General features: G+C 47.4%; 1 protein-coding gene across 2 annotated transcripts in view; it reads right to left on the minus strand.

Annotated features, from left to right (window-relative positions):
• The window catches only part of Cacna1s (calcium voltage-gated channel subunit alpha1 S), a 64,996-nt gene that overhangs the window by 36,052 nt on the left and 7,205 nt on the right, over positions 1-21,739 (minus strand). For both annotated transcript variants that reach the window (XM_008830284.2, XM_008830283.2), the window contains exons 3-10: positions 12,360-12,499; positions 10,404-10,546; positions 10,106-10,258; positions 8,114-8,319; positions 6,323-6,426; positions 4,516-4,661; positions 4,052-4,133; positions 2,497-2,657 (exon numbers count right to left, since the gene is read on the minus strand). In XM_008830284.2, the coding sequence (XP_008828506.1) occupies positions 2,497-2,657; positions 4,052-4,133; positions 4,516-4,661; positions 6,323-6,426; positions 8,114-8,319; positions 10,106-10,258; positions 10,404-10,546; positions 12,360-12,499 (1,135 nt within the window). The remainder of the gene's footprint in view (positions 1-2,496; positions 2,658-4,051; positions 4,134-4,515; positions 4,662-6,322; positions 6,427-8,113; positions 8,320-10,105; positions 10,259-10,403; positions 10,547-12,359; positions 12,500-21,739) is intronic.

Consider the following 21,739-nt stretch of genomic DNA (forward strand, 5'->3'; position numbering starts at 1 on the left):
CTCAGTATGCCAAGTACCACACTGATGGACACTGCTTACCCTCACCCACCTACCAAAACTACCTGGCAGTTGGCCATCTTTGTCATCTCAGAAGTGAAACCACCACCAGCCATTTGTCTGCACAGTCTGGGAACCTCAAATTCACCTCTTGATGGGTAGTGTTCCATCTTCTCCACATTTGTTTACTAACACTGTATGACAATGTGTGGCACACTCAGAAGAGGGCCCTCAGGACTGACTGCAATGATGCATGCACACATACATCTGATCATAGCTTTGCTTCCTATTTCCTTCCCATAGAAAAAGGCAATCTTCTGTTCTTTAAAAGTTTAATATTGGGGGCTGGAGGGATGGCTCAGAAGTTAGGAGTTCTTATTGCTCTTCCAGAGATCACAAGATCAGTTCCCAGCACTCACATCAGATGGTTCATAACTGACTGTACCTCCAGCTCCAAGGGTCTGACACCCATGGCCTCCATGGGCACACACACACACACACAGTTTAATCTCTTTTACTTTTAAACATAGTCTCTTTCAAGTGTTCTATTACCCTATGTTCCTGGGATTGTGAGCTCCCATTCATCAGACTGTAACTCTTCTTCAAAGTGGCTCTGTTCCTTATTTGATTTGTAATTCTTTTTTTCTTGTGAGCTCATCCCTGGAAATGTTCTTCCCTTCAGGGATTCTGTATGCCTTGGCTGGAGAACCATTCAGAAAGCATACTTGCAATTGCTTCTCTTGGGCTCCCCCGAGGGATCTCACTTGTCTGTGCATAGTTTTTATGGTTTTATCTTAGTTCACTATCCTAGTACTGTGAAAGGTATTCACACTGGACCCCACATCTACACAAGGAATAGATTGGAGATGAATTTTCACTTGTGATATTTCCTTTTCTCCCAGGGCCTCTAGCAGAAATAACTTCCAGACTCCTTACTTGTCCCAATGGGCAGTGAGATTTTGTTCTCCCTTATACAAAAGCAGCCTTTCCAGGCCTCTGGCTCCAAACAACTGGCCTGGTTCTAGTTCCCCACCTTATTCAGGCCTAGGGTCCTGTCTTTGGTCCCTACAGTTGCCACCCCTGAGGGTTTAGGTCTAGGTCTGAACGTCCCTGTAAGTGAATGCAGATGTCCCTGCTTTTGCCTCCAGAAAGTTTCTACTTATTTGCCGCAGTTTGAGTGTAGAATGTCCCTCATAGACTCATGGATTTGAACTGTTGGTCCCCAGCTGGTGGCACTAGTTTGGAAAGTTGTGGAACCTTTAAGAGGTGGATCTTTGTTGGAGGAAGTGGGTCATTGGGAGCAGGCCTTGAAGTTTCATGGCCTGGCTCGACTTCCTATTCCTGACTGTGGCACAGTGTGCCCAGCTGCCCATGCCCCTGCTGCCATGCCGTCCCACCATGATGGACTGGAGCCCAATCAATGCTTCCTTCTTTAGGTGGCTTTTGTCAGGCATTGTCATAGCAATGAGAAAAATAACATAACACATCATTTCTTAAAACATTACGATAACTAATGCCACATTGGAGTTTATAGTGGGGAGGGCACCTACTTGTGATAACTTCTTTTCTCTTACTTGGTTCTTGGTCACAGTCCAGAGCTCTACACACAGTGGGACATCCACTGCAATGAAGAGGCTGACCAAGGCCAGTCATTCAAAGTCTTATCATATGATGTTCCTGCTTATAACTTTTCATTGGCTTCCTTTTGCCCAAAGTTTAAACTCCTCATACATTATGAAAGTACATAAGGATCCCTATGAACACACACACAGCTCCTGCCCTAGGTCATAGATGAAGTTCTGTGGCTCCCTGAATTAACTCAACGGTTTCACATCTTTGCATACACTGTACCTCCTGCAGAAATCCCAGTTGGGCCTTTTTGCCTTGTCCTTTAGAATCATGAAGCCTCAGTGTCTCCTCTTCTGTGATCTTTCTCTTGCTGTCTCATATTTGTTCTATCATTGCCTTCCCTGGGTGGGCTGGAAACCATTATTAATGTCTGTCTTCTCCTCTGGCTAGGTATGCTCCTTTAAGTCAAGAGCAATGAATTAGCTCTCTCTCTCAATCTCCAGTTCTTTCTTTTGCATTACATATAGTATTTACTCACTACAATCATTGCTAAAAAATTACCATTTCTGCAGCAGGATTTGAACTTGGATGTTTGGAGCTATTAATTACTGACAGTCTAATGTGCCATGATTTTTAATTTTCCTAGATACCCAGGAAAGCATCTGAAAGCTGTCTTAATATATTGCTGTCACTGCCCCAGGTCAGATTAATGCCAGGTGGAAGAGGGTTGGGCACACCGCTTTGCCTTTTGAAGTCTCTATTTTCCAACTGTAAAAGGAAGGGTATACAGCCAATGATCCAGCATCAATAGCATGCCATTTCTAGAAGATGATGTCATATCATTCAATTCTGTATATCCTCCAGCACCCTTGGTAAGTTTGGACCTTACACTGTAAGTGCCTACTCCTGATTTCACTCCCTCTGACTCACCTTGCAAATGGGTCAGCCAGAGCGGCTGGTTGTGGTGTTCTGAGGCAATAGATAAGGTGTTGAGGGCAACAATCAGGATCACCAGCCAATAGAAGACCTTGGATTTCACTAGGTCATGACACTTCCAGCGGAAGACACGATTCCACTGCCGCCAGTGCCGACTGTGGGAGATGAGGAGGATGGAGGTCCAGAGCTACTCAGTGCCCAGCTCCACCTTTCCACCATTACTTTCAGCCACACTGCAGCCATAGCTGGTCCCTTCACCCACCCTCTTCTCCAAGGCATGCAAGAGAAGTGAAGGGCATGGGTTGTAGAGCCAGGCAGCTTGAAATTCCAGCCTCTGATCAGACAAGTTTCACCTTTCAAATGAGAATAATGATGCCAACTTCCCAGGCAGTTAAATGAGATAATACAAGCAAAACACTACAGCACCTGATGTGGAACAGGAACTCTAGTCATTTAATTTCCACTAAAACAACACGGAGATGTCACATTCTACCCACTTTAAAGAAATTCTTTAATAAGTCAAAGGAGAGGGTGTCTGGGTGGGTGTGAGGAAAGACCCTTTCATAGTACAGACCTCTTGGTGAGTGATCTTAGCACTTATCAAAGTTCAAGTTTATATAACCTTGACCCAGCAATTCAATTTCTAGAATCCTGTCCAGAACTCCTATTTTACACAATTGTTCTCTATAACACTGGTTGGATTGCCAAAAACCAGGAGAGATTAGTTAAATATATTATGGTACATTGTTACTGTGGAATATTTTACATCCAAAGGCATACTGAAAAAGGTATGTGTGGCTCATACAGGTACATGTACACACAAGTGTGAAAATTGACCTCATTAGAAAATCTTAGGGAAAATATGTTCTGTTCAACATATATTTGTGTATACCTTCTATGTGCTATACTGTATACTGTTTTAATTTCTACAGAGGCAATAATTAACATGCATAACCCCATTATGTAAAAATTAAAACAAAAACAAAATATCCTGGTGTGTGTGTATGTGTGTGTGTGTGTGTGTGTGTATGTGTAAGAGAGATGAAAGTACAGAAAAGAGGAATGCACATCTGTTACCATGGTTACTTCTTTGAAGGGCAGTAGGGACCTTCATCTTTTCTTTGCTGTATTTCTCTGATCTTTCAAAAGTTATAATTATGTATGAATTTGAAAAAGGACACAGTTTTCCTCTTAAGATAAAGAAGAGAGCTTAGAGTAGTCTCTTGTCACTGACTTCTCAGTCAGGGCTGCTTCTTTCCTGCAGACCACCCTTATACCTCCCCCACCCTAACTGAGGTTTCCAGTCCCTCAGAGGGTGTGGCCAAATGTGCTTGTGGCTCCCAAGCACTCTTATTTTCCCTTGAGCAGTTTATAAATAGGTCACCTGCTCAGGGTCCTCTCTGATTGCTTGTTGTCCAGGTATCTGGCCACTGCTAAGTCCTTAAAGTAGGAATTGGCTCTGTTTTCTCAGAAAGATCTAATGGCCTAGGAAAATGCTATGAGGAGAGATAACTGGATTCTGGCCCCATGTCCCAGGTCAGATACTCACATGAACTGTATGATTTTGTTCAAGCCTTCGATTTCATACAAGCTCTCTGTGTCAGAGCCCCCTTCATCCAAAGATAGCTTGCCTGGGGACAGGACAGATATTGCTGTAGTCAGCAGCCTTCAGGGCCCCTTGGGGACAGACACAGGTGGTTAGGCATCCCTGGCTAGGACATCTGTGACTGGGATTTTGGTGGGCCTGGCAACTGCTGTGCCTTCCTGTTACTCAGTTTCTCTTGGGAACACTGGCAGGACACAGGCTGATGGGGGAAAAGCCTGGGGCACACTTGGATTCTACCATCTTGAGGTACAAGGCTTTAGGCAAGTTATCACTCTCGGAGGGCAAGAGCTAAACCTGCTCAATGGGACACTGAACTTTCTGGGGGCTATGTGGGTGCTCCAGGGAAGACACTGTGAGGTCTGCTCAGCATTGAGCAGGGGAATTTGGCCATGGCTCTGGGCTCAAACCTTCTCTCAAGTCCTCCATGTCCATGACCTCGCCCTGTGTGATCCAGCTCATGTAGCCTCGAAGGTCCTCCTCCAGCTGCTGCTTCTCCCGGAGCTTCTGGAAGGTTCCCCTGGACTTGGCCTTCTCCCGCTCCTTGGTGAACTCCCTGAAATAAAACCAGGAAGCTGGGAGGGTAGACTAGGGAAAGGGGGCAGGGGCCTACTGAGTCCTTAGCACAGAGAGCACATTCCATGGCTGGGAGTGTCCCTTCTGGTCTGGGTTAGTGTCTGTGATCCAGGGACCCTCAAAGTGTCCCCTTTACCCAGCCCCACTGGCAGGCACACCTTGGAGAAGTGCTCTGGGCCTCTGATTCCTACTCAGCCTATCTCATTTTCTCCTTGGAATTATCCTTTGGTGCTAGGGCCTGACAGGACAGTTCAGTACTCCAATGGAACCAGCTAGAGGTCCTCAAATTTGCAATGCTGCTTGGCCCTTTAAGATACTCTAAAATGATTTCTGCTTACAGACTTAAGGCCTGAAGAAATCCTCCTGGGCTCACAGGAAGCCAGGATGTCACTGGGAGGGGAAGACTCTGAGGGTCACAGGGAGCATCAGACCAGTAGAGGGCAGCCCTGGGACACCAAGCAAAGCCCATGTGTATAAGGCACTAACATGCTTGGTTGTCAGCTCTGAGATAGACCCAGAGGCCAGGAGGTGTCTGCTCATAGGACAGTCACCCCACCCTGGCAGGGTGGTATCTATCCTCTAGGGGTTCTTGGCCACTGGGGTAGGTACCCTTTGGTAGTACAGTGAAGTCCACAGATCCATCCTCAGAATGATGCCACAAAGTACACAAAGTATGATCATAGCATTACAAAGATACTGATTATATTAAAATATAGTTAAATAAGTAGAACAAATGCTCATAGAGGAATGCAGCTGCTTCTTCATTAGCTGCCAGGATCTAGTTTCAGGTCTGATGACTATATCCACCATTCCCACAAGCAGTAATGAATGTAAACAGGATTTCAACTGACATGTGACATGATTTCTGTTAGGTTAACTCATAGGCACTGCTAACACCACCATGGTGGTGGCCCACATTCATTATTAAAGGAAACACATTTCAGTGAATGCAACAGAAAGTTGGGTTTCACCTAACCAAGTTCACAGATACCTGAGTTCTGCCTATAGGCTGCCTGGGAGGAAACTTTGAAGTGGGGTGATGCCAACAGGAAAGGCAGTTACGGCTGTAGCTAGCCTCGGCTCGGCACTGTGGCTGGGGTGGGACCACAGAAGAGTCACTGTACAGAGAACTGTGTTCATTAATGACTTAGGGCTTTGCATGTGCTGGACCCTCTTCTAAGCACTTTTAATACACTTAACCTTCACAAACACCCTAGGAAACAAATACTGAAATTATTACTCTTAGATAAACATGGAAACTGAGGCACTGCGAGGTTAGGGAATTTGACAAGTTCACATGGCTACTAAGATGTAGTTCTGTGATGATACAGGCAGAGTCAGTAGCTGCCTCTCCCTGCTGAGCATCTAGGGACAAACCCAGGGGGCAGGAGGCTGGGACTTGGGAGCTTCACACAGGAGTACAAATGCTGAAGTTCAGGAGGAAGTAAGTGTGGGAGAAGGTTTGATGTGAGGAAGAGAGGAAAATGCAAGGCTAAAGGAGGCTGCTTGCATCTTCTGTCTTCCCAGCTAAACAGAAAGAAGTGCTACTGGCCCAGCGGGGCTAACAGAGACTCAGGGATGAGCAGAGGGCCTGGCTCCACTCCTTTCTCCCCTCCCCCAGCTGCTGTTGAACTTCCTTACCCGCTCAAGACACCCAGTACCAGGTTGAGGATGAAGAAAGAGCCCAGCAGAATGAGGGTGACAAAATAGATCCAGGGCCACTCGTTCCCGATGGCATCGTTGACCTGCGCCAGACAAAAGTGTGAGTTTTGACCTCTGACTTGAAGGATAATTCCTGTCTCCAACTCTGTCCACCCAGACTTCACAAAGAGAGAAGCCATTTGGGATCAATGAGAAGACTTTTCCATCTTGAGGACCCAAGATCTAAACTGGAAGGTCTTTCCAAAGGGGCCCCTGCTGATTGTGCTGCTGGCCCAGGCTAGGCAGATTTGTTGTCAGTTCAGTCAAGGGAGTCTCCCACCTGCCTCCAAGACCTCATCTGCAGTCAGTTTTTTAAACTTTATTTATTTATTTAAAAATGTTTTATGTGTATGAATATTTTACCTGCATGCAATGCTCACAAAAGCCAGAAGAGGGCATCAGAATCTCTAGAACTGGAATTATGGTTGTTAGCTGCTATGGGGTACTGGGAACAGAACCCAGGTAGGTCCTCTGTGAGAGCAGTCTGCTCTTCACCACTGAGCCATCTCTCCAGCCCTTGCAGTCAGTTTCTTTACAGTCAAGTTTTTCAAAGTGAAAATCCTCTGTGACCCTAACCAAGTGCCTGCTGTTTCTGAGCATTTTCTCACGTGTCTAGCAAGTATGCGATATATATTTTCCTCCTAGGCCTGTAGCAGATGTGAAATAGCTCATGTGACATTCTTTTGACACATATAATCATTTGCTTCCCTAATATGAGCCTGCAAGAAATATTCATACTGGGGCTGGAGAGATGGCTCAGCAGTTTAAGAACACTGGCTGTTCTTGCAGAAGACCTGGGTTCAAATCCCAGCACTAACACAGCAGCTAATACCTGTCCATAACTCCAGTTCCAGGGGATCCAACAGCCTCTTCTGTCCTCCTCTGGCATTGCACGACATGGGTTCACTTACCTACATGCAGGCAATACATGCATACACATACAAAATAAAAATAATAAATAAAATATTTTAAAAAAGAAATGTTCATACTAATCCTTTATATTTGCAAAGCATTTGACAGTTTTACAATTTCCCCCACAGGCAGATTGTGCTTGAGAGTTCTGGATTGGAGCCAGATGGATGCGAGCTCAAATCTTGGCCTTACTTCTCATTAAATTCAAGAACAATTAAATCACCCCTGGGAGCCTTGGTTTCCTTCTTTGTAAAATGGGAGCAATTCCTTCCATTGTTGGAAAATTAAATAAGGATTTCAACAGTGCTTCTAATAAACATCTAATAGGCAACACACTCCAACAAAAAAGCTTCCTGCAGTGTTGACTACGTGCCAGACACTGTTATAATTCAGTTAATCTTCCCCCTAGCTCTATGATGTGAGAAAGCAGTCTTGCCCAGTGATAAAGAGAAAGACCTTAAGGTCCATCATCCCTCAAGTGTCTAAGATATAGGCCATCTGGAAAGAGTTACTGACAGCCTAGGGAAAAAATCAAGGCCTGAAACCAGAACCTACGGAGCTCCTGGTGCCCATCCCTCACCCCCCTTCTTGGATCCTGCAGACACCTTACATCAAGAGGGCTATTCCAGAGGACACTAGACAACACCTAGAGATGAGAAGGAGGCCATGTGCCTGTATGGGTGCCCAAGGAGGTCAAGAGTGAGCCAGTGACACTCCGAGCCATGGCTGGCCTCTGGGGTGGGGGTCTTATAATCCTTCCCTGCCTGCTCCCCTAGCAAGCCTTTGGAAGAGAGGGATGGTTTAGATGCCCAGACACACCCAGTACAGGACGTCAGTCCATCCTTCCATGGAGATGCACTGGTACACGGTGAGCATGGAGAAGCCGAAGTTGTCGAAGTGGGTGATGCCATGGTTGGGCCCTGGCCAGCCGCCCCGGCACTCACTGCCATTGATGGTGCATGGGCGTCCAGAGCCCGTCCTGGCGCAGGGTGATGGTTTCTCATTCTCCACCGTGGCCACAATGTCTGGAGGCAGAAGGCAGCAGCATCAGACAAGAGGACAATGGCAGGAGGAAAGGTGCTGGAGAACAGTTTGAAAGAATAGAGCAGCAGCTACAAAGATGCATGGGTGAGAATGTGGAAGGCTGCTTCTTGCTGAGCAGGTGGCTAGAGATGAAGGGGGTCCAGGACCAGGACTGGGGCTGGGCAGCTACTGGCGGCAGCAATTATGGCTTAGGTTCCACGGTCTCTGTGGAAGGTCTGCTCCTAAAATGAGCTGTCCCATGAAGCTCAACTTATGCAGCAGGAGTGACCAGAGAGACTTTTGTATCCTCCAAAGCTTTAAAGAAGGGCCAGCGGCCTGGCTAGAGTGAGGCTAGGGATAGGGGGCTTCCCTGATCTAACCTGAGGGTTCTGTCTGAGGAGTCAAAATGGAGCTGTTCTAACAGCATTGGGCTGAGCTGTGCAAGAAGACATGCAGCCCACAGGGCCCAACTCCACCTTCCAAGGAAGCTTCATTCCAGCCTCAGACTGTATTCCTCTGTGGTCCCCTGGGACATGCTTTTATTGCCTTTAAAATCTCTCTCTCTCTCTCTCTCTCTCTCTCTCTCTCTCTCTCTCTCTCTTTCTGTGTTCGTGTGGCACACGTTTATTTCATTTACACACTCTCTCTCTCTCTCTCTCTCTCTCTCTCTCTCATATGTGCACCAGTACATGTGCATGTGAAGCTCAGAGGTCAGGGGCTGCTCTGAGTGAGTCTAATGCAGAAGATTTGGGGGAGAGCATGTCTCTTTCTGTGTCATGTTCTGTGCCCTGCAGACCCCAGTGTAGGCCATGATTAGCAGAGACTGAGCAAAGGCAGAGGCTGAATTCCCAGAAACTGCTGTAGAGCCAGAGCCAGGGCAAGCCCCAGAGAGCCTTTGAGTGCACCTGCCTTCTCCAAGCAGTCTTCATAGTAATACTAAGATGTTGCTCAGCACTTGGTCTCTCATTCCTTCAGTGGAGAGTGGGATTGTCCAGCAGCCCCATGGCATGTCACATAGCACAGACTGAAGGCAGAGCAGACACAAGCTCCAGCCCACTTGTGTCAAGCCAGGCAGTGAGGAAGCTTACAAAAATGTAAAACAGTGCCATTCTTTTCACTAAGCAGTTTTGGTTTCGGAAAATATAGTCATTTTCACAAAAATATATTCATGTTCTCATGTCATGAGATTGTTACTGCTCTTCAGAAATGAATTAATGTCATTGTATTTGTGTCCATTTCCATATGAATACCAATGGATCAGAATCACATAAACAAAACTCTTTGAGGTCCCATAACCTTGTAAGGATGCAAAGGGCGTCCTAAAACCAGAGAGTAGAATACTATTGTTTTGAAAGCCTTTCTGGAGTCTATCTTGATGTGGGTTATTTCTGACAACTCACCAAATGTCTTGTTTGGCTCATAGTATTTTCTTGAGGTCTCATTCAGTCCTTATCTCATGGGCCTGATCTGAGAGGCCTCTCAGACAGAAGTAAATTATGGCCCCAAGGAAAATATGAAGGGAGATTGAGGCTCATCCTAAGCCTACATTTCAATCGACAACTGGCTCTAGAAGCCTGGAAGATTCCGTATTATGTGGGGTGGGCCAGAGCAAGCTGTGACCAAAGCCTCTGATCACCAATCCTGGCAGAGCTGTAATTCCCCCCACTCTCATGGTCACGGATGCCTGCTTTGGAAGACTACTTGCTCCAGAGCTTCTTCACTACCTGTGATAGTCTCATTCTGAGTTGACTTTGGACCTCTCCCACTCCACAGTCCTCCAAGGCTCACCTGTTCCAATGAAGTAGCAGGTCTTATGCATTTTGCCCTTGAAAAGCTCCAGGCCAATGATGGCATAGATGATAACCATGAAGAGGACGAGCAGGGCAATGTGGAATAGGGGGAGCATGGCCTTGAAGATGGAGTTGAGGACCACCTGCAGGCCTGCCACCAAGGGAAGAGAAGGGAAAGGAAGTCATTCCTCCTCTTGACTTCATGTCCCTCCCTCTATAAACAATGGGATGCCTCTAGGACACCAAGGTCAGAGAGGGTAAGAGAGTGGGTTGGGGGAAGAGGCACTGTCACCCACTGGGCACCCCTGACACCAGCCGTAGGGGTCTGAGTACGCGGAAAGCTCGCAGGGCCTTGACATCCAAGCCAGCTCCTTTGCTGCTCAAGGGGGCTGTGTTGCTTTGGATGATGTTAACTTGTTCCAGAATCACAGTGAAGACGCTGGAAGGAAGAAGATGGTGAAGAAAGGTCAGAGGTAATATGTGCCAGAGGTTCCAGTGCTCTGGGACCCTGTATTCCTCCATGCTCAGGGGGATAGGGCAAATATGGTTGGTTCCCAACTGTCACCTCTGAAGAACTTTAGTATAAAGGATTCTGAGGCCAAGTTTAGCCTCAATGAAAACAGTATTGTGATCTGTTAGTGATGTCTGCTCTGGGTGCTAAAAGGGAAGCTTGAGGTTTAGGTATGTGTGTATCTCATGGGACCTCAAGGGTCATGGTTCCTTGGAACAGAGTGCATCTCAGAGGGTTGTAGGTCAGCCCCTCACTCATTGGTGACCCAGAGGGAGAAAAAAAAAAAACCAGAGGGAGTTTTCCCCTGGATTCTCCCTGGGCCTGCCCTTCCTGCTACTGCTGGAGGTGCTCCTTCCTGTTTTCCTATAACCCTCTGGGTTTGCTCAAAGCTTTGAAGTCCATTCACCTCTCTTTTATGAACACTGACAACAACTCCTGGGTTCACTGTGAAACAATGATGCATGGTATAGTGCTGTTCTCTGGCGCTCTATTCATTTGACTGGGCTTCCAACCAGAGTACCTCACTAAAGGCTAAGCAGAGTCAGAGAACACCTCAGGTTTCTTTCTTGTGCTGAAAGTAGCATTGGACAATCAGCAGATTCCTAACATAATATTTATTCAACTGAAAGACAACATAATGGTTGAGTGTGCGACCTCTGGACCCAAGGCTGCTTTGGTTTGAATCCTGGTCACTGTGTGACCTTGGGCAAGTTGCTTGATTTCTCTGTATCTTAGCCTCTTCATCCATAAGATGCAGGAAACAAGAGAGCTGTTTCCATGTAAACAGAATGTTCCATGTAAAGCACATAGTCCTCAATAAATGCTGCCGGTATAGCCAGGCAATGATTAATGAAAGTGACGTCACAGGTTAACCAAAATTCATTTTTAAAAAATATTTACTTTATGTGACTGTGTCTCTGTGTGTGTGTGCACATGTGTGTGGGTGAATGTAGAGGCCAGAAGAGGGCATTGTATCCCCAGGAGCTGCAGTTCCAGGCAGTTGTGAGCCCCAGACATGGGAGCTAGGAGCCGAACTCAGGTGCTCTGCAAGAGCAGTGAGTGCCCTTAATCACTGAGCCTCCCAGCTCCCCTCCCCCACATTTATTTGTTAAAGCTCTAATCCCCCCAGATTGTGACTCTGGACATAAGGCTCTTAAAATGAGGTCATCAATATGGGCTGCAATCCAACTGACTAGTTCTTTATAAGAAATCTGGTCACACAAAGAGACACTAGGGTACATGTTCATAGACAGACCACCTGAGAAACGATGAGAGGTGGTCATGTACAGCCAAGGAGAGAGGCCTGGAGACACCAGACCTGCCCACATCTGGACCTTGCACTCCTGACTAAGCCTCCAGCCTGTGGAATCTGATGGCTACCCTAGTACACTAATGCTGGCTACTAGACACCCATTTTTGTGTATTCAAATAACATGTACACAGTGTTGGTCTATGGAATCAATGCAGAAATGACAAAGGTGGCCACTAAAATCATTCACATTTCCTTCTGAATGTGATGGGGAAAGATGGAGGACCTTAGAGTGACTAGCTGATAAAAGAGTTGTGACCTGTGGGCAGATAATGGGGTCACTGGTTCACTTTCCGCCAATATTGACCACATCCTTGGGATGACCAGCACAGTGTTATGGTCCCATCCCACCCCTAGGATGCTGGTACTGTCTGTGGGCAGAGTCATTAGGGTGGATCTGATGCCAGCCCCTGACCCCCAGCAAGATCTCACCCCAGGAAGACAATGATGAAGTCCAGCACGTTCCAGCCACTGCGCAGGTAGGCATCCTGGTGGAATAGGAAGCCATAGGCAATGATCTTCATGGCAGCCTCGATGGAGAAGACAATGAGGAAGAAGTACTCCAGTTTCTCCTGGGGGTGGGGTGCAAACATGGTCACTCCTCCCTTCTGCACCATCCCAGTGCCCCCTTGCTCCAGCTGAGCGCTCCTCGCCCCAGCCCTTCTGTCCCTAGCTGCTACTTCCCACCCCAGCCAACTCCCTTACTCCCTCCAGTCTTTACTCAAAAGCTGTCACCTTATCAAGGCCATCCCTGGCCACCAAGTGCCGTCAAAGGCACTTCCAACCTTTCATGTTCCTCTTCCTAGCTTTATGCTGTCTTCCTAACACTTAGTCTTAGCTAACATGCCACATGTAAGCTTTTATTGCGTTCATTTACTCTCCTCACCAGAATGCAAACTCCATGACATGGTGGGATTTCTGTCCCTTTTTCCCTTACTTCCAGGACCTAGAACTAGATGAATAAATTAATGATTCCCAGTTGGGTCCCCATGTGGGGATTGAAGTCAGGAGATAGGATAGACTTCTTAGCACTCCAGGTGGTCCTCCCTTGCTGGCTGGGGTCTTACCCTCCCCCTTCATTTTCCGGCATCTCCCTGTCCACATTCTCTACTACCGTTGCCTGCAGGTAGCTACCCTAGGCCAGAGGTTATGAAAATGAAATATACCCTGTAAGTGGATGACCTGCCTCTAAGAGGCCAAGGTTCCATCTCAGCCTCACCAGATGAAGGCCTTGCTGACTTTTCCAGGTCCTGCCTGTAGCCTGATCCTCTAGCTGACCCTGAGCCTGGCCAGGTCACCCTCCCCTGCTCTGGGCCCAGGCAAGAGCTATTTCTAACTGAGAATGCAGTTGCCTTCTGGCTGTGCTCCAGGCTGAAACTGCTTTCCTTGCAGCCATCTGAACCCTGGACTGATGGCTTCCAAGAGCTCTGGTCCCCTAGGCTTCTCACTAGTCCCAGCCTCCTGAAAGGGTGTCGAGTCAGCAGTGCTGTGCACATGCAGGAAGTGGCTTTGCTGGTGCCTACAGAGCTGTGCAACAAGGAAGGCTATGACCAGCCCAGCACCCACTCCCTAGGAGGCAGCTTGGGACTAAGGCCTCTCCAAGAGCCCTACTGAGCCCTTGCTTACGTTATGACTCACATTCTTTTTTTTAATTATTATTTTTATTTTATGTGTATGCATGTATTGCCTGTATGTAGGTAAGTGCACCCATGTTATGCAATGCCCATGGAGGTCAGAAGAGGTTGTCGGATCCCCTGGAACTGGAATTATGCACAGTTTTAGCTGTCATGTGGGTGCTGGGATTAGAACCCTGGTCTTCTGCAAGAACAACCAGTGTTCTTAACTGCTGAGCCATCTCTCCAGTCCCGACTCACATTGTTTTACTGTGGGCACAGCCAGACAGGAAACCTGGCCACCCTATGAATAATTTGGAAAGTAATTTAATCTAAGTGGCTCATTAATAGGGCTGTACCCCCAAATCTCTAAGCTAATCACTCATAACATTTTCCTGAAAGTAAAATTTCTCCTTCCATGTAGAAGGGGAGACTGGGACATATATAAGCTGACTTGCCTGTAGCCTCAGCTGGCCTGGAACTCTCTATGTAGACCAGGCTGGCTTTGATCTCATAGAGATCCACCTACCTCTGTCTCCTGAGTGCTGGGACTAAGGTGTGCACATCTGGCTCTAGAACTGTTCTTTTTAACCTTGCCCCAATTCCTCCTCAATTCATAATCACAAAACTTTTTTTTCTTCCAGAAATGATAGTGTGATGGTTAAAAGGCACATCAGGCTATTCCACTAACAGGCCTGTTGCTAGGGCCCGGACTGAGCTCTATGGTGGGTCATGGAACAACTCCATATAGGGAATCTGCTAGAAGCAGTCTGGATATTCTCCTTACTGAGAGGAGTGGAGCGGGCTATGGTGGAGGGTCTCCTGGGAGTTGGGTAGGTGATCTTCCCTCTTCAGGGGAGGCTTCTGGGAGCCAGGCATACCTTTCAGATAAAGGTACATGGAAAGAGAGGGAAGTCAACTTTTCAAGTTGCTTCAACCTCAGGGGACAGACAGAAGTCCTGTTGCGAGAAGGGAAAAGAGGACCCAAAATAGTTACCACGCTCACAGACCAGGCAGCTGGCCATGTATACTGGAGGGCTGCCTGCACCTGCTGCTGTCTGTCCAGCTGCCATTTGGCCCAGAGAAAGCTTATAGGGGCTGTGGGCCTCAAGTAAGGGGTTACTCAGTTTCCATAGCTCATCAGCTCTAAGGCCCAGATCTCTCCACTCCTACCCAGCAGTCTAATCCTGACATGCACACAATGTGGCCCTTCCTGGGCAGATACGGCCCAGGGAAGTGTCCATGCTTGCACTGTAGGGATAGTATTAGCAATGTCACACTGTGCTGGCTCCATGCCTCTCTAGTTCAGCCATCACCCACAGAGGCATTCATTCCCCAGGTATTTATTAAGCTTGGGACTAGATCCCTGGGCAAGATCTGGCTGTGATCCTGTAATCAAAGTCATAGCCTTCCCAGAGCATCTCCACCATCATCCCTGGGGCATCTGCTGTCAGTGGTGGGAGGCAGGTGGCATATGGCACAAACATTCTCACTGACTCTTTGCTTAAGTTTGTAAGCCTCCAGGAACCTCATTTTCCTTGTCTGTAAAACTGAGCTACTGAACTCCCTCCCGAAAGAGTTGTCCTGAGGATTAAATAGCATCCTATAAGAGTGAACCTCTACTTCCTGGTACAGAATGAATGCTCAGTAGGTCTTCTACTCCATACTTGACCCTTCACAGTGCTCTGCTAATCTTCACAGAACTGGTGAGTTGGGTTACATCAGCAAGTGGCATATCAAGGCATGGCTCAACATAGACCTCAACATATTTGAGCCTGAATCTCTCTTCCCCTTGAATGCTCTTTTTCTCACACATCCCTGCCTTGGCCAGTAGTACCCATTTATCCAAACCAGAAGTCTTTCTGGATTCAGGCCCAACCAGGTCCAGACTTTTCTGTCTCTAACGTTTGCTGTATCCATCAGGTCTCATTGGAATTGGCCCTGCATCTGCCCTGGCTTGCTTTCTCTAATCTGCTGTTACTTGCTGACTTAGATGCTCCTTCTTCCCTTAGTCCCTCTCGACTCTGGCCACTTCCCCACTCCTGGGCTGACAAAGCCAATGTGGCTTATCAAGTAAACCCATGTGCCCTCTTGGAGCAGGTAGCCCCTTATGATATGGCCCCTGCTGATCTTGACCTCTGGCTTCACCACTGGCCTGCTAGGCACCAGCTTATCTAGTGAAATGACTTCCAGGTTTCTCAGCTACTCTAGCCTCCCTGCCTTTGTCTACCTAGGAATGTGACCCACTTAGCCCTTCACTTCATATGATGCCTCTGACTCTTCTCCAGAAGCATTTTCCTGGGGTGTACTCCGTATCACCTGTAACCCTGTACTGCTCTCCACCACCTCTGCCAAACTGCAGTCTCCTAGAGACTATGTCCTCCTCCTGTATGTACTGACTATGGGAGGTCCAGTGGGTTTTGGCCCCATGAACAGGTAAGAGGGAACATTACCTGTCAAGAATAAGATTTGGGTAGGACACCATGGTCCCTCAAAAGAGGGCTTCTCAGAGTCAATGCTGGGGACAGGGCAGGCAGTGTTTGAAGACTGGAAACCTTCCTGCTAGGTTTAGCCCCTCCCCCAGGGGTCTAGCTCTCCTTGTACCCAGATTAAAGAATTTTGGGTGCAGGGCTCTGACCCTTGATTTCCCTCTGCCTGGGATGATGTAGTCATTTTAATAAGAAATGTTTCTTATAAACTCATATTTTAAATACTTGGCCCCCAGTGGTGGTAATGTTTTCAGAGGTTTAGGAGATGCAGCTTTGCTAGGGGAAGTATACCCCTGGGGGAAGACTTTGAGAGCTGAGAGTATGGTCCCACTTCCTGCTTTCTCTACTTCTTGTACATGCTTTGAAGAGCTGAGCTCTCAGCTTTCTGCTCTGGCTGCCTCTTGTCATGCTTCCTCTGTCATTATGGCCTCTAATCCCTCTAGAACCATAAGCCCAAATAAACTCTTCTTTCTATAAGTTGCCTTGGTCATAGTGTTTTAAAACAGCAAGAGAAAAGTAACTAACATAGAAGTTGGTACCAAGAGTGGGATGTTGCTGTGAAGAACCTGACCATGCTGGTTTTTTAAGGAATGTGGAAGACTTTGGAACTTTGGAGTAGAAAATGATTGAATTCTGTAAGGATGGCTTAACAGGTCATTCTAGTAGGAGCCTTGAAAAAAGTACCGCTGAGAGCAATGTAGTTCTTGAGGAAGCAAAAGCAAACAGCAACTGGGCTAGAGGTCATTCATGTGATACTTTGTCAAAGAATCTTGATGCCTTCTGCCCACATCCTAAGAACTTGCCTAAAATTGAATTAAGATGTGATGGACTAGTTTATTTGGTGGAGGAAAGCTCAAGACAGCATAACAATAAATCCGTGGTATGGTTATTAATGGTGATGCTTATATAGATCTACAATGAAAAAGAACAAATGGGGCAGAAAGAAATACAAAATGTACAGTTTGAGAGGAAAAAAGCACTAGAAACTTAATGTTGCAGCCAAGGCATGTGCTGGAAGAGAGACTGTAATTGTTAAGGAGATTAACACATAAGTAGGCCTCCAGCTCTGCTCTGGAACAAGGGAAGAAGTAGCCTTGGGGCAAGACCCTGCCTGGCTAAGCTTCTAACTTGTGAAAGAGAGCCTAAAGGGCTTCTGCTCCTATGAAGTACTTGCTTCAACATACAAAAGCTTCTGCTAATGTGGATGAAAGGAGCCAAGGTTCATCCCAAGCTGGCAAATGAATTTGGCAGTGTCTTCCATGTAGTTCTGGCTTTAGAGGCATGAAAGATGCAAGAGTGAGGGGGTTGCCTATTATTCCCTGCAGTTTCAGAGAGCTGCTGCTGAAGCTAGGCAACATATGGCAGGGGAGTCCCTTCAAAAAGGCTCTAATAGGTTAAGAGGCCCTAAGAGGCCTGTGAAAGTGAAGCCTGGGTTGCTGTGGAAATGCCCAAGATTTTGGAGATGCTAGAGCCATGAGACATCTTCCAAAGAGAGATGCATACAAGGAATAGTACCAGCCAAGAAAGAGATATATGTTGAAGGTAGAAAAGCTGGAGGGGCAAAGCCTTAGACCTAAGCGCTTTGGAACTAAAGTCCCAGACAACAAACAGAGCTACAGGATCTAGTGTTTTCCCTGCTGGGTTCTGGTCTTGCTTTGGTCTGGTAGCTTCTCAATATGCCCCTATTACTCCCTTTTGGAATAGGTATGTATATTCTGTGCCATTATGTTGGAAGTATGTAATTTGCTCTTTGAATTTACAGGGGCTTGCACTTAAAAGAGTGCTTTGTGTCTCAGAAGAGACTTTGGACTTCTGAACAGTGTTGAGACTGTAAAGACTACAGGGTTTCTAAAGTTGGACCAAATGCATTTTGCATTATGATATGGTCATGAGCCTATGGGGGCCAAGGAGTGGAATGTGGGTGGTTTGAATGAGAATATACCACATAGACTCACATATTTGTCCCAAGTTGATGACACTGCATACAGAGGCTTAGGAGATATGGCCTTGCTGGAGGAAGTATACCATTGAGGGTGGACTTTGATGGTTCATAGTCTGGTCCCTCTTCCTGTTCCATCTCTGCTTGCTGCACACTGTTGAAGATGTGAACTCAGCTTTCTGCTCTGGCTGTCTACTACCATGATATATCCTTATTCCTCTGGAATTGTAAGCCAAACAAACTCATCCTTCTATAAGTTTCCTTGGTCATGGTGTTTTATCATAGCAACAGAAAAGTAACTAATACACATGCTGTTCCCCCAAAGATCGCTGTTTTCTTGCATTCTGACCCCAGCTTATCTTTGAGACCTTCCCAGTTACTCTCCTCACTGTCTAGCTCCTTACTGAAGACACATTGCTGCGGTTTTCTTTTTAGCAGACTTCAAGACTTGACTATTGTAACTGTCTCCTGACATAAATATAAGGGTGTTTGCTTGGGCCCTGCTATATTACCTGCATCTGGAACATTGCCTGCCATGTATATGTGTGGCAGACAGCATCAGGACCCTACTGTTTAAGGGGCAGACTGTGGGCTGGGATGGGTCCACAGATGGCTGTGACCACTGAAGCAAGATCAGAGCAGTAAGACATTGGGGAAACTCTGTGAAAACCTCACGGTAATGAATTGCAACTTCCAAGCATATGACTGGACTATAGACAAATGTGGGTTCATTGGTCACATGGCAAGTCCCATGTGGCACAAGCTCTGAAGTGATCTCACACAGTATAGTAGATTGCAGGTTATAAGCCACTCTGTTCTAGAATGTATCATACTGATTGGCACATAGTAAGTGCTTAAGAAATGTTTGTTGACTGAATGAACAATGGCAAGATGTGATGTTTGTTGTGGTATAATATAAAAAACAAGTGCAGTCTTGGAGTCTTCATTTCTAAGAAGAGATGCTGGATCTCAGGCCCTGATGCTTGAGCAGGAGACACAGTCCTTGTCCCTGATCCCTGCCCTTCTGACCTCCTGAGCTCAGGGGAGGACCAGGAAACTGCCTGTGGGGCAAAAGCTCCCATGTAAGAGCCTTCATTATCAGAAACCTAACTCAAAGCAGTCTCATCCCTCCGACAAACATGCCTGTCATGGAGCTACCACACTTGCTGAGGAGGCAGACTGGTATGTGAGCCTGTGGCATTGGCCTGGTACTCCCAAAGTCCTGGGCTAGAAGAGGTGGGCTCATGATATATGCCCTTCCCACTGCTTCTATTCCTATCTCCTAGTTGGTCCTACTCTGGCATGCCTCAGGTTTGGGGGGAAGATGGTGGCAGCTGTCTAGACTCCTCTGCAAAGGGACCTGCCCAGCATAGTCTCTCTGGCTGACTGACCCCATCTCTGACTCTCTCTTCTGCATCACTACCTCAAACACTGTGGCCTGGTCTGGAGTCCCTGTCTTTGGGCCTCCCGTGTTCACCATGGAGTCTCCAGAGCCCTCAGAAAGAACCTAGTGGTGCTTCCAGGGAGGTGCTGGGAGGCATCAGCAGCTGAGAAGTGCTCCTTCCTTAGGGTCCAGGCGTGTGATCTGCACAGACACGAAGCCCACAGGAGCTGGAGGTGCTAGACTCACAGGGGGTTCACTTGCTTGGGCCTGTTTGTTTTAGGGAGGCCAAGGAGATTTGGCTGGTGCCAGCTGGAACTTGGACTGAGGGTAGAGCAGGAGTCAGCAGGGTGTCCTCACACATCCCTTTTCTGGGGTGGGTAGCTGCCAGCAGGTGCTCAGGGAAGACCACAGTTCTATAATAGTAATGTCTGCCTGTCTCCTGGCTTCCTCTTCTTTCTTACTCCTGGGGGCAGAGAGCAGGTTAGGTCTCCCAATTGTTGGAAATAGCTATGGAAGGGTACCCAGCTTTTGTTTCCTGAGGCCTGAGATTCTCCCCAGAGTGAAAAATCGGTAGGGTGGAGCTCACAATGATCCCCAAATAAGGCAGGGTCTGGAAGGTCCTACAGTCCTACGTCCCAGTGAAATCAGGGTTCACCCAGCTTTGCTTGGGTTCCTGCCCTAATAAGTACGGAGAGCTTATGATCCCTGTGAACTTATTACTGGCTGAGGTACAACTTAGGACAGGCAGGTAGCCAGCTGACCACAGTCACCAAGAACAATTGCTCCTGATGCTCCCTGTACTCTGGAGGGAAGTAGACTCAACTCAAACTGAGTAAGTTCATAAGCATGGCAGTATGGACTAAGGGGCCAGGTATTGCTGTAGGTGCCATAGTTCTGGTTCCCTAGATGAGGAAAGCAAGAAGAGAGGGGGAAGAGAGGCTCCTCGGGGTCATGGCCTTGTGCCCTGCCCTCTGGCCAACTTTTCTGGTGAGCCAGCCTGATGTACTGCTGCTTTACCACCCTGTACACTGAGCATCTGGGCCTGGCATCTCCCTGACTCCTCAGGCTCCAGGTTTAGAAAATAAGTGATTAAGGAGTGAGGGAAGCTGCTATATTTAGCCAGATGAACTCTTGCACAAACGGACATGATTCGGGTGGGTCTCGTGTCACCCAACGTTCCAGGGAGGCAGTCTTCATCTCACTGCCCCTCCTCCATGTTAGAGAATCCAGCTCTTTTGGGAAGACATGCCAGGGCCATCAGACAGGGAGACAGGGGGCAGAGTCACAAGAGAGGAGGCCAAGGAAAGCAGAAGGCCCAACCGGAGAGGGCTGGGCATTGGACTAGCAAGGTCTTAGGTAATAATGAGAGTAACAACTGAGCCTTATTAAGCAGCCACTTACATGCCAGGACCTGTTCTAACTGCATACAATCCATTGAATCTTTATTAATAGAAGCTCTGCACAGTAAATACTCTCACCTCCATTTTACAGGAAGTAAGCTGAAACACAGAGAGTTTGAACATTTTTTCCAGAATCATATAACCAAGTAGCAGAGCTAGAGTATGCATGTAGACAGTCTAAGCTCAGAATCTATGGTCTCAACCACCATGCCATGCTGGAGAGGGAAACATCTGGAGACATCTGTATGCATTTGTTAGGTCCTTCCCACAACCCCACACTGTCCCTGCAGGCCTGGGCACTGTGTGACTTTGGTTGTGGCTGTCAGGGCTGGAAGGACAGAGAAGGAAAGGAATGAACTGTTATTGTACGCCATCAGTGCTCTAGATGAATGTGAGGTCACTTTGCACAGAGATCTGACAGTTCTAAAAGGGGAGGTACTAGGTCCCCTATTCAAAGATGGGGAGGCTCAGAGTTTAGGAAGCTGCCAACAAAGGCACAGCCTTATCTTACTAGAAAATTCCTTGCTTTCCCCTAATGTCCCTAAAGGTTGCAGAGCTTTTCCCAGTGCCAGAGGCACTTCCCAGTCTTTCGCTGTTCAGCCCCAGCTGGTGCATGAGGGGAGGTGGGAAGATTTGGTGGGGGATGGAAGGTGTCCAGAAAGGGAGCTGAGCCCTTGCCATGGAAAGAGAGCAGGCTCCTGGGTGGGGCAAAAACCAGGGATCTTTTATCTTCACAGACCCTTATTAGGTACTGTCAGTTCTCTGCACGGTGGTAGGGGCTCTAATCTCTCTGTACCCTCAGGTTCTGCCTCTTGGAAGGCAAGGCTAGACCTGGATCCTTCTGAAAGCCCAGCCTCCCCAGATGGTAAGGCAGAGTGGGCTGCTGGCTGCAGGTGTCAGCAGGACATTCTGGACCCTATAAAAAGACAAATGTCCTGGCTGCCAGAGGCTTAGCCTCCAGCCTTGTGGAAGATGGTGGGTGGCAAC

This window comes from Nannospalax galili, unplaced genomic scaffold, assembly GCF_000622305.1.
Source record: "Nannospalax galili isolate Female #2095 unplaced genomic scaffold, S.galili_v1.0 scaffold113, whole genome shotgun sequence".
Classification (NCBI taxonomy): domain Eukaryota; kingdom Metazoa; phylum Chordata; class Mammalia; order Rodentia; family Spalacidae; genus Nannospalax; species Nannospalax galili.